Below are 13436 nucleotides of genomic sequence, written 5' to 3'. Positions count from 1 at the left end.
GCCTAAAATGTATTTTCCTCTGACTGTTTGCTCAAAGATGGGGAGCCGGCATAGGGCCTGAAGAGTTATCGGACATTCACTAGTGATTATTATATATACAAGTTTTGATTTGAGACATTGCACGACATGCTAGGTTTCAGAAAACCTATGTTTATGATTATATATGTGTTTTCATAAAACCTGGAGGTTAGTATGTTGATAACTGTTTTAGTATATATATATATATATATATATATATATATATATATATATATATATATCAACTTGGTCCACTCATGTTTGTTTTGCGCCCCCTTCAGGACTTAGAATCGAGGCGTACAATCCCGACGTCAAGGCACTTACGCATCGGCATCTTCGAGACCTCTTGGTGTAGGATCCATTCTTTTATTCATTCAATTTTATATTATTTCTTTTAGTGTTCTAGTTAGTTGTATACTCTGAACACGTTCCTTAAATACATATTAATTATTCTTTTATATTTAAACCTCATATACCCCTTGTTTTCAGCATTTGCACTCAATAAATGGCTTTCGTCACCCTCGGGTGTCGGCCAGTACGTGCCTATCCTGGTATTCGGGGAATATCGGGACCGGGGCATGTTAGAAAAACGTTTGCAAAATTATGGCATATCTGAAGTCTGCATCCAGTCTAGGCTACCATACAAGCCCTTAAGGTTCACATGACAATGGAATAACGTTTGCGAAATTATTTCTTAAGGTTTAAGTGGTGATGATTGCTAAAGTTAACATGATTGTGAAATTGTTTTAGAATACTTTTAAATTGATTAAAACATTCTTTCACATAAGAGGCGAGTCAGGTGACAAATATTTGGTAGGGCCAACCAATACATATGAGTTTTATCTCTATTGGAAAGACAATACACATGCGTGATAAGTAATTTGAAAACAAACACGTTTGGCTTAGCCAAGAAAAGAAGAAAACCTTAATTGTGGAAGAGCCTTCCAGGATAGGTGGACGTCTCCCAACGTGCAATCCACTATTGAATTTTGTGGCTTAATTCTATTCGGGCCTTCGGTTTTGTCTCAAAGCCCATATTGTTTTGGTCTTTTAGCTACTTATGTGAAAGCCCATGTGATGGCTAAGGTTTAATTAGGCTAGGGTTGTAAGACGAGGTATGTCAAGTCTCGTGGAACATCTCGAAGAGCCTCCCATGTTGTTCATAGAGGATCTCATTCCTGATTACTATTTGTTGTTCTGAGCTTTCAACTCCTCGACCTTAGCTTGAAGAGCAACTTTCTTTCTTTCCTTCAGTCACTGCCTCATGCTACACACGAGAGAGGTGTCGTTCTGGGTGTTATGGCTTCCTTGGCTCCCCATGTTGGAGAGGGATACCTGATCAAAGAAGAGCGTCCAAACAATGGATACTAGCTTGACAAAGCTGATGAGAGTAGGAATAAGTGTCGTTTCCCACAAACGGCGCCAAATCTTGATGCACAAAATTGGAGATACTTTGGAACAAAGTAAAGTGTCAAGTTTATGACCTTTGCACGATTACTCTGGTTATCTAAGTTGGGCTACATCCGCGAAGGTAGATGATTTTTCAATAATAATATAGAGTTTACATGACACAATGGTCTAAGCATAATCATCATTAGCAAGTTCTAATGACAAGTTTAAGTATTATAATGGCATTAGGGATTAATTCTATGTAGGGAAATGATCTTTTATAGCTGAGGAGTCTTCGGCTTTCGTGCACAGTCAATGTGGGGCTCTAGGAGCTTTATTCCGACGTTGACATATGTCGTGCTGTGATTAGAATCTTCATAGCTTCCGTCCACGACCACCACCCCCCATTATCAATATCTGCATCACCATCACGATGGTCATTAGAATCTTCATAGCTTCCGTCATCAGAAATATCATCACCATCTACCGTAAACATCATCATTAGATTCATTACCATCACCAAGACCACCATCTGCATCAACTTCATTGTCGTCGTCGTCGTCCTTGTGACACCAATAATAATCTCGTACTACCTCCTCTGTTATCTGCACTCCTAGTTCTGGGGAACTCTTCCACTCAAGGCAGTTAATCTTCAACTCAGGGCATTTGTATATATGTACGGTTTTCAAGGATCGGAATTTGACAATGCAATTTCCAAAGAAGAAATCCTGCAGACGTGGTAGAGAGTAAAGTTTCAAACTTTGCAACTGGCTAAAACAAATCTCACCATCATTTCCTGCATCTGACGTCGTTGCCCCTATTCCTCTCATTCTTTTACAATGCCCAACCGTCATTTCTCTTAGCCGCTTTAAAGTTTTGGCTATCGTGTAAGTTGTTAAATATTTCAACCTATGACAACCAACTACTTCCAAAGTTGTTAAATTCTTGAAGGGAATAGCAGATAACACCGGATCCTTCAATGCAGCACAAGCAACCACATGTAGAACTTTCAAGTTTGGAAAAACTGGGTCTGCCCCTGGGAAATTCTCATTGTGTAGATGCATCAACTTCCGCATTTCCTTAAGCTTCAAAACACTTAAATGTGGGAAGGTCACATCTGGATGTACACTATTCTCAAATAAAGAAACTTTCTGGTCGGAGTACTCAAACACCAACGATTTTAGTTTCCTAAACACCTGTGATGAGGATGGACCACACCATATTTCCATGTCTCTGCCTAAGTTCATGTTTTCCAAGTTGGGGAATGATACATCCTGCAATATTGCCAACGCATGAATGATAAACGACAAAAATAACGACAGAAGGAGATTTTTTCTATGAACTAGCTTGAAAAGCTAACTTTCGTTTAAGAAAATTATGTAATGTATTTTTACCTTGTCAATTAAGAACATAGAGTGTTTAATTGGAGTGTAAAGACCTCCAAACTCATGCTTCTGGAAACTTGAAATTTCAGAGGCAAAAATGTCCAATTTACCACATTCCTTCACATCCACTTGTTCGAGTAGCGGCCATTCGGAAGCATGCATTCCTGGATAGAAGCTCTTAAGTTGGGCTAGACAGATAAATTCAATATTTGTTGATTTTGGAAACACAAACTTGGGCATCATTTCTAGTCCCTCTTCCTTGGAAATTATTTCCTCCACTCCAGAACAGAACTTCACTTTTAGCTCTCGTAGTTGCTGAAGATCTCTAGCCACTGAGCATGGAAAAATATATTTCAAACTCTTACAGTCATCTATAAATACCGAATCTAGATTTTCACAACCAGACATTTTCAACTGAGTCGTAGAGGTGTAAGTGTTGGTATTTTACAGTTTACTAACTCAATACCAAAATATGTGGGTGATAAGTTTACAAACTCTATCACACCTCTTTCACTTTGCACTCTCAAATAAAATTGGACAAAGAAAGAAATAGAGAAAGGAGGGAAGCAACAAGCTTTGGCTAAACACTTGGACTTTGATATATGAAAAGGTTTACAAACTATTGGAATAAGAAAGCTTACAAGCTTCTTCACAATTGGAAGTGGGATTTTGATGAGATGATTTACAATGCTTGAGAACTTGGGTATTTATAGCAAACCAAATGATTAAACTAAGATTATTTATTACCACACAAAACACATTAATTGCACCTAATAATTTTTATTCAACCATACCTAACATTGCCTAACTTTCCATGCCTAACTTTGACATTGATTTTCAACAATAGCTAGCACCAACTTGTTTTGAGTTGAATTTCCAACACACCTCCTCAAATCAAAACGCCTTCATTCCTAGCATTTCACGCAGTAGCCGGAATGTTTCAATTGGCAATGGCTTTGTGAAGATGTCTGCCACTTGTTCCTTGGTGTGACAGTAGACAAGTTCAATTGTCTTTTGCTTCACATGGTCCCTTAGAAAATGGAACCTGGTATCAATGTGCTTGCTCCTTCCATGTTGAACAGGATTCTTTGCAAGTTTGATTGCAGACACGTTATCTACGTGAATCACAGTCGATTCCACTTGTGGATGACACACTGACTTCAACAGATTTCTTAACCAAATTGCCTCACACACGGTTGAGGCTACAGCAACATACTCGGCTTCACATGATGACAAAGCAACAATTGATTGCTTCTTTGAAGTCCATGAGAAAGCTGTTGATCCTAGAAAAAACACATAGCCAGTTGTGCTTTTCCTTTCATCTTGGTCACCTCCCCAATCACTATCTGAATAACCAAATAATTTTGCATCTTCACCAAAATTATAAAATAGACCATAGTTTAGAGTACCTCTTATGTACCTCAAAATTCTCTTGGCGGCCAGCCAATGAGACTCCCTTGGTGTTTCCATGTATCGACTCACGAGTCCAACACCATAAACTATATCAGGTCTTGTGATTGTAAGGTACCTTAGGCTTCCAACGAGGCTTTTGTACACTGTTGAGTTTACAAACTCACCCTCTCCTCCTTTGGACAGCTTCAATCCAGTTGCGACTGGGGTATTGACAGTGTTGCACTTGTCCATATTGAACTTCTTCAATATGTCTCTCATGTACCTTTGTTGAGAGATGTAGATACCATCACTTTCTTGCTTCACTTCTATGCCAAGAAAGTATGACATTAATCCATTGTCAGTCATCTCAAATTCACTGAACATGGATTGCTTGAACTCATGGAACATTGCCTCATTGTTTCCTGTAAACAATAAATCATCTACATAGAGACAAATAATTAAGAACTCCCCTTTTTCACCATTCTTCATGTAAACTGAATGCTCGTATGGACATTTCTGAAATCCATTTTGGTGAAGGTAGTTGTCGATCCTTGAGTTCCAAGCTCGTGGTGCTTGCTTGAGGCCGTACAAAGCCTTCTTCAAACGATACACCTTATCTTCTTCTCCTTGTACTTGGAAGCCTTCCGGTTGTTCCACGTACACTTCTTCCTCAAGTACTCCATTAAGGAAGGCTGACTTGACATCTAGTTGATAAATTTTCCATTTATGATGTGCGGCAAGAGAGATTAGCAATCTTACCGTGTCAAGTCTCGCAACTGGAGCATAGACTTCATCATAGTCCACTCCATACTTCTGTTTGTAGCCCTTTGCTACAAGCCTTGATTTGTATCGATCCACACTCCCATCTGCAGTGCGTTTGATCTTGTAAACCCACTTGACACCAATAGCCTTCTGATTTGGTGGGAGCTTTGTCAGCTCCCAAGTGTCATTCTTCTCGATGGCATGGATCTCTTCTTCCATGGCTTTCTTCCAACAATCTTCTTCCACAGCTTCATTGAATGAGAAAGGCTCGTGGTCTGCATACAAGCAGAAAAGGTTGGTTTCTTCTTCTTCTTCTTGTCCATAAATCTCTGTGAGACTCCTTAACCTCACTAGAGTTGAGGAGCTGCTTTCCTCACTAGATGTAGGACCACTCCTTGCAATTCTGTGCACTGGAGTTGTTGTGATTGTTTGAGCAGGCTGTTGCTCAATCGGTGGTACAACTTCTGGTTCTTCAAAATCAGTGGAGACGATCTTCTCTTTACTGACTTCTTTGTTGTTCCACGTCCATGTCTCTTCCTCACTGAAGATGACATCTCTACTAACCACTATTTTGCCAGTTAGTGGGTTGTAAAGCTTGTATGCCTTGGACTCTTCACTATAGCCCACAAACACACACTTCTCACCTCTATCATCAAGTTTCCTCCTCTTGGCTTCTGGAACTTGAGCATATGCAACACACCCAAAAATTCTTAGGTGTGTAACATTCGGCTTGTATCCACTCCAAGCCTCTTGTGGTGTCATCCTCTTGACACTCTTTGTTGGACATCGATTCAACAAATAAATCGAACAAGCTACAGCTTCTGCCTATAACTCTTTTGGCAAATTCTTCTCCTTAAGCATGGACCTTGTCATGTCAAGGATGGTTCGATTCTTTCTTTCGGCTATCCCATTTTGCTGTGGGGTATAGGCAGCAGTAAGTTGATGCCTAATTCCTTGCTCCTTGCAGTATGCTTGGAAAGCATTGGAGGTGTACTCTCCACCTCTATCTGATCTCACAGCCACAAGCTTGTGGTTACTTTCTGCCTCTGTGAGTGCCTTGAACTCCTTGAAAATTTTTAGGGCAGCTGACTTCTCCTTGAGAAAATAGACCCAAGTCTTTCTACTGAAATCATCAATGAAGGTAATAAAATACCTATTACCTCCATAAGACATGGGATCCAATGGACCACATATATCTGTGTGCACCAACTGCAGTGGTGCCTTTGCTCTCCATGTATCACCAACAGGGAACGATAGTCGTGCTTGCTTGCCAAGCACACAACCTTCACATACTTGGCGTGTGGCTTCAATCTGGGGTAGACCACGAACCATTCCTCCACTTGACAGCAACTTTAGGCCATTGAAATTAAGATGGCCAAATCGAAGATGCCATTTCCATGACTCATCTTCCATTACACCGATGTTGCAGCTTCCAATCTTTGTGTTCAAATTCAACGGAAACATCCGGTTCTTTGACATTCGAACACGTGCAATAAGCTTTCTCCTTGCATTCCTGAGAGTGAGAAGCATGTTCTCCATATGTATAATGTACCCTTTCTGGAGCAGTTGACCAATGCTCAGAATGTTGCTCTTCATACCTGGTATGTAGTAGGTATCGGAGATGTATTCTTCTCTTCCATCCTTCTGGATGATCTTGATCTTCCCTTTGCCTTCAACTGGCAACTTTGAGGAGTCACCAAGACTTACAGATCCATAGGCCCCTTTTTTGAGTTCGGCAAAAAACTCCTTCTTTCCACACATGTGATTGCTTGCACCAGAGTCCAAATACCAAACATCTTGTTGGCTACTGGAATCATGGTGTGCTAGTAAGACTGTAAGTTCTTCATTAGTATTTCCACTTGATTCTGCCATGTTGACATGCTCACCATTTTTATGTGAACATTCATTGGCATAATGTCCATATTGCTTACAGTTGTGACACTGGATATGCGTCTTTCCTCGAGTAGATCTCCACTCCTGAGACTGACCTTGATTTTGTGCATAGCCTCGACCTCTTCCTCGGGCTCGTCCTCGGCTACGGTTGGATGAGCTCCCACGACGTGAGTTCCACTGCCCACGACCTTTATTTGGTTTGTCAATATTCAACTTTGACTCCAAAGCTTGCTCTAGCGTTGTTGGGCTTGCATTCTTCTGAATGCGTTGCTCGTGAACTAGGAGGGATCCTAGTAGCTCTTCTGCGCTCATCACCTCCAAATCCTTGGATTCCTCAATGGCAGTCACCACATGCTCAAACTTAGATGTGAGTGACCGGAGTATCTTCTCCACAACTCGTACTTCATCGAGTCTCTCGCCATTTCTCCTCATCTGATTTACTATCACAATGAGCCTTGAGTGATAGTCGGAGATGCTCTCCCCTTCATTCATATGAGCAGTTTCAAAATCTGCTCGAAGTGATTGTAACCTCACTTTCTTGACTCGATCTACTCCTTTGTAGATTGTACTGAGTGTATCCCATACTTGCTTGCTCGTTGTTGCTTCTGCAACCTTCTCGAACGTTGAATCTTCCAAACCCTGGTATAGAAGATACAGCGCCTTTTGGTCCTTCTTTCGTAAGTCCTTGAGAGTGTTCCTTTGATCCGCAGTATATACGGCTTCTTGCTCGGCAGTGGGTACAACATACCCACTACTGACAACTTCCCATAGCTCCTGTGATCCAAACAATGCTTTGAATTGGATGCACCATCTTTCATAATTTTCTTTCTTCAATGTGGGAACTTGGAGTTGCACTAAGTTGGACGCCATAACTGCTGCACCTGCCAGAATGGTATTCTGGCTCTGATACCAATTGTTGGTATTTTACAGTTTACTAACTCAATACCAAAATATGTGGGTGATAAGTTTACAAACTCTATCACACCTCTTTCACTTTGCACTCTCAAATAAAATTGGACAAAGAAAGAAATAGAGAAAGGAGGGAAGCAACAAGCTTTGGCTAAACACTTGGACTTTGATATATGAAAAGGTTTACAAACTATTGGAATAAGAAAGCTTACAAGCTTCTTCACGATTGGAAGTGGGATTTTGATGAGATGATTTACAATGCTTGAGAACTTGGGTATTTATAGCAAACCAAATGATTAAACTAAGATTATTTATTACCACACAAAACACATTAATTGCACCTAATAATTTTTATTCAACCATACCTAACATTGCCTAACTTTCCATGCCTAACTTTGACATTGATTTTCAACAATAGCTAGCACCAACTTGTTTTGAGTTGAATTTCCAACAGTAAGGTGTTTCTTCGATCTCAAAAACCACCTCTAAACAACTGCACGAACTTATCAATAAACTTCCTAAAGCATTCAATCTTCCTGCAATGCTAGGTGTAAAGATGCTTATTAGACTATGGCATTCGATAACTTCAACATCTCTAAGTTTGTAGAAAGAGTCTGAATCAAGTTGGTTGCGCCATACTGTAGTCAAAGTAGATAGCCCAAAGATGGACAATATCTCCAACTTTGGAAACCCTACCTGTATTCGAATTACAAAATTGTTAAATTATTAGACATAAGAATAATGATCAATAAAAGAGAAACAATAGTGTAATAATTTTACCTTGTCGTCAAAAAGAAAGTATAGTTCTTCAGTCTCAAGTTTAGGTTCAAAGACAAATCCTTTCAGTTCTGTACAATTCTTTAATTTCAAACTCTCCAAAGATGGAAACTGGACATTACAGCTTACTGAACAGAATCTAGAGAGTTTTGGAAGATCTCTTAGCTTCATATGTTGTAGCTTACAAAACATGCCATCCGGTTTTTCTTCCCCATATTCTTCTATTGAAACTATCTCTTCCATTGATTCACATCCGGTTATCTCTAGTTTTTTAAGTTGTACAAGATTCCTAGCCATGGGAGACGATAACACAAAAGTTAAACCAGTACATTGATCTACCACCAAGCTTGTTAAGTTCGGCAACACAACCTGCAGTATTTGTACATTCGATTTTTAAGAGAAGAGAATTCACATTAATTGTTATTATCTAGTCAAATGGTATCTTTAGATGAAAAAATTATACCAACATATATTTCTTGATACGCACTAGATAAAACTGAACCACTTCAAATGATCAAATATATGTAAATTTAGCCAGACAAAATCTAGAAGTTCTATGGTGGTTGTTTCATTTTTCTTTGTAAATTATATCGCTCAAATAAATAAATAAAAGAAGTAATGATATGTGTAAATTCACCAACGAAAATTGAGTAATACATTGAAAATTGAGTGATATACCAAAGAAGTAATGATATGGCATAAATGGGAAAGAACGACACCAAAGGCATACCTCCTCAGTAATGATATGTGTAAATTGGGCATTGTTTTTCACATGGAGATGCTTGAGTTGTTGAAAATCTTCACTACCTGAGTGGTACACAACATTATCAGCTCCCTCCGATCCATCCAAGTACAAATCTTCACATGACCTCTTCAACAACATTTCTAGACCATGGTCCAATTCACAGCCAGTTGGGAGGTGGAGCTTCAATGTATTGAGGGTTTCATCCACATCGTCCCATTTTGGCTCAGTGCCGATTAATATTTCGTATCTTTTTAACTTGTCTGTGAACAAGTCTGTCGGAATACTGCTAGCATCTGGAACATGTACGCTTAATGCAGCTAAACGAGGCAAGTCCTTCAGTTCCAAAAGGCTAGCATTACTTCTTTCTCCGGTGATTCCTTCTGGCACCCATCCGTTGAAGCTGTTTTTCATTCTCAAGTCTTCTAGACTTTTCAAACTTGATATAACATTAGGTGAAATCATTTTGAGCTCAGAGCACCAGCTTAAATCCAGCAGTCGAAGACGAGTCAATTTCCCTATTTCTTTCGGTAACTCTTTAAGCTTGGAATATCTAAAGCTGAGAATTTCTAGTTGTGATAGCTGTCCAACTAGAGTTACGTCTCCCACCACGCATTGATCCAAACACAATGTACGAAGATTTTCTAGGAGCAGAAGAGATGGAGGTAACGACCAAATATGCACATTGGTGAAATCCATAACTTTAAGCTTTCTCATCTCCTCGAAAAAGTTACCTGGGATTTCAAGCAAGTCACCATTATATTGCAAATGAAAAAACTCCAGTTGTTGGCATTTCAAAACTTCAGGAAGCCTAGGGATGTTTTTGCAAGGCAAAGAGATCATTTTGCAATTTTCCAAAAAATCCTTATTGTTTGGCCATTCCTTCAACTCATCTCCATATGTTCTTAATAAGGCATGTTGGCCTTTGGATGCAATCGAGATGGCAACATTGTGTACCATATCATGCATTGTGAATGATGTATTATCCTCAGATTCGAGTAACAGACAAGAATCTTTAAGCTCTTCAATCCGCGAGTGCAATGCATATTGTGCGTGCTCCACTAAGTCAATGTTATTAAACAAACCCAAACCAATTGTATATTTCAACAAGTTTGTCAAAGTAGCGTAGGCTCCCCCAAGACGTGCCAACATTCCACATATCAAGAATAGGGGCTTAAGCTTTTGATCATCCAATTGATTGTAACTCCACTCTAAAGCCGAGTATGCTTTGTGTTCGGCTGAGTGTTCGTTGTCAAACACTTTTAGGCATCTCAAGGCATCCCTCCATACTGGTAAAGTACTTCTATTTCTTAAAGAGCTTGCGACTGTGACAACCAAAACTGGCAAACCTCCGCATTTTTTGGCTACTTCAGTTGCCACAGTTTGTATATTGGGATTTTTAACAACACCACCTGCCTTCATCTCAAATAAACGCCAAGCTTCTTCCTCGTTTAAAACTTCAAGCAGAAAGTCTTTTTGCAACCGCTTCTCTGAGGATAGCAATTTTCGAGCTCTGGATGTCAACAGTATTCTACAAGTCGGCAGACAAGGAAGTCCTACACTCTGCAAGTCAATGCTTTCCCAAATGTTGTCTAAAATTACAAGAACTTTCTTGGCTTTTATCCTGTTACATAGACGAAGTGCTCTTTCTGACATAGTTTCGCTTTCATAAACTTCCATACCTAACTTTCTGGCAATTTCTTTTTGAATTCCTTCAAGGTCCGGATTTTGCACACTTCTTACCATAACCGCATCAGTAAATAACTTTTCTTTTAGAGCTTGCCTATGGACTTCTTCAACCAGTGTGGTCTTCCCCACGCCTCGAATACCATACACCAAAATCAGGTCGGTATTAGGAATTCTCAGTTCATCCATGATTTCCTTTACAGTTGAAGTCCTCGAATCAAATACCTCATACTGTTTGTCAGATACCATGGATACCTCTTGTGGGCGGACATTGTACGAAATGATAGCGAAATCTCTTTTTGCGTAGAGCTCAACAACCGCCTGCTCCAACTTTGTTGATCTCCTGCCTAGCTTGTAACGGAGCACCGGGTTTGGACAAACCCCACGGAGACAGCTCATCTTTGCTTGCGTATCAGGCTTGCATAATTCCTTCGCCTTCTCGGTGATCTCAACCACGCTTTTCCGCCAGTTCAGGACGTCAGTGTGGATTTTTTCACCTTTTTCTTCAACTCGAACAACCTCGCGCTCTAGCCGCTCTCTAGCGGCACCTAATTCGTTCACTTGAGTCTGTAGACTCTCGAGGTTTCTTTTGCAGTGAAGTAGGTAACCCACTTGGCGTATAGCTGGTTCAAGTGCATACTCGGCAACTTTTCCGACAATTTGATTAACAATCTCCATGCCTGCTGATGAATACAAATTAAATTAGAAAAAAGGAGCTCAAGAAATACTTTGCTTTTCTAATTGACTTATGAGTAATCTTTCAACAACTTATAAATAAACACAGTACATTTCAAAACGTATTATGAAAAACGGAAAATTCTATTCCACTTCCTGAAAAAGATTACTTTTTGAATAAAACATTGTCTAAGATTAGAAACTAACTCTAGTTTTTTTGGTATTTAATTGTAATTTTTGAATATTAATTATGTTTTAATAAAATGGGGCCCAGTAACACAATTGGTTTTTATCTCTATTAGAGAAATGATACAAGTTATGGTAAAATTATGTGATAAGAGTAGCGTTTTTGTTTTCAAAAAGTTCAAAGCAATGGTTGAACTACAACGTGGACTAAAAATAAAAAAGCTTAGAAGTGGTAGAGGTGGCAAATATACCTCAATCGAGTTCAAGGAGTTATGTGAGGATATAGGACTACAGAAACAACTAACTGTTGCTTACTCATCATAGTAGAATGGTATTACAGAGAGGAAAAATTAGACGGCGATTGAAATGGCAAAATCCATGTTGCTTGAAAAGAAGATGCCACATTCATTTTGGAGTGAGGCAGTTAAAATAGTAGTCTATCTTCTCAACAGATGTCCAATAAAGACACTTGATAAAATGAATCCTTTTGAAGCATTTAGTGGTAGGAAACTTGGTGTGAAGCATCCAAGGGTGTTCTATTTGTTATGCACAGATGCCAACACAATTGAGACACAAACTTGAAGACAACACCACGAAATGCATCTATGTGGGATATAGGAGTTAAGAGAAAGGGTATAGATTTTTCAATCTTGAAACTTACAAGGTGATTATTTTGAGGGATGTCATATTTAATAAAGAAGCTGTTAGGAATTGGGATAAAAAGATTGAAGATATCATCTTAGTACCACTTAGACTTGACGAAGTGGAATGTGAGACACAAACTGAGAGTGAAATTGTGTCTGAAATTTAGTCTCCCCAACGTTTAAGTTCAACACTAGAGGACCTAGAAGTGCAAGACTCTCCCTTAGGATCAACTTCATTAAGAATGAGGAGGTTGAGTGAGATTTATGCAACCTGCAACTATCGTATAGTGGAACCTGAAAGCTTTGAAGAAGTTGAGAATGACCAATCTTGGCAGAAGGCAATGAGTGATGGAATTGTATGATTGAGAAAAATTCAACTTCGTAACTTGTGAATAGACCAAGGGACAAACTAGTGATAGGTGTGAAATGCGTCTAAAAGACCAAATTGAATCTAGATGGCTTCGTACAAAAGAACAATGTAAGACTAGTTGCCAAGGGTTATTTCCAACAACCTGGAATGAATTTCAATGAAACCTTTGCTCTAATGGCAAGGTTGGACACTATTAGGACTTTAATTGCTTTGGCCACACATAATTCAGCTTTTCTCAATAGCATATTGGAATAATGTTTTATGGTTCCAAATAAAGATGAGAAGGTGTTCAAATTAAGGTAGGCACTGTATAGACTGAAGTAAGCACCAAGGTCTTGGTGCAGTAAAATTGACTACTACTTCAACAAGAGAGGTTTCAGAAAAAGTTCAAGTGAGGCAACAATTTATACAAAGACGGGAAAAGGCTCAGAAAAGCTAATTGTGTTTATCTATATCGATGATGCGGTGTTCATTGGAAGCAATGAAGCTATGATTTCTAAACTCATAGAGGATTTGATGAAGCATTACGAAATGACTAATTTGGGATTTCTTCATCACTTTCTGGGAATTGGAGTGATTCCAGAATCCAGTAGTATTTTCATACATCA

The 13436-nt window shown here is 39.2% G+C and overlaps 1 protein-coding gene across 1 annotated transcript; it reads right to left on the bottom strand.

The window, feature by feature from the left end:
- Positions 1-1706: 1706 nt before the first annotated feature.
- Positions 1707-11631, bottom strand: LOC137716815 (probable disease resistance protein At4g27220). Its single transcript, XM_068456187.1, has 2 exons — positions 9445-11631; positions 1707-2486 (listed from the first exon to the last, which is right to left on the bottom strand). Exons 1-2 carry the CDS (start codon positions 11629-11631, stop codon positions 1884-1886), a joined length of 2790 nt encoding a protein of 929 aa, XP_068312288.1. The 3' UTR covers positions 1707-1883.
- Between the last annotated feature and the right edge of the window lie 1805 nt (positions 11632-13436).

This window comes from Pyrus communis, chromosome 15, assembly GCF_963583255.1.
Source record: "Pyrus communis chromosome 15, drPyrComm1.1, whole genome shotgun sequence".
NCBI classification, from domain to species: Eukaryota; Viridiplantae; Streptophyta; class Magnoliopsida; order Rosales; family Rosaceae; genus Pyrus; species Pyrus communis.
The sequence above is the reverse complement of the archived record's forward strand: the minus strand, read 5'-3'. Positions and strand labels throughout refer to the sequence as shown.

Excerpts from the sequence above, each read along its gene's own strand:
- LOC137716815 (XM_068456187.1), bottom strand. The coding sequence starts at position 11,631 with ATGGAGATTGTTAATCAAATTGTCGGAAAAGTTGCCGAGTATGCACTT. Across the intron at positions 2,487-9,444 it reads TCAATACATTGAAGCTCCAC|GAAATGCGGAAGTTGATGCA; the intron begins CTCCCAACTGGC and ends TTGAAGCTTAAG.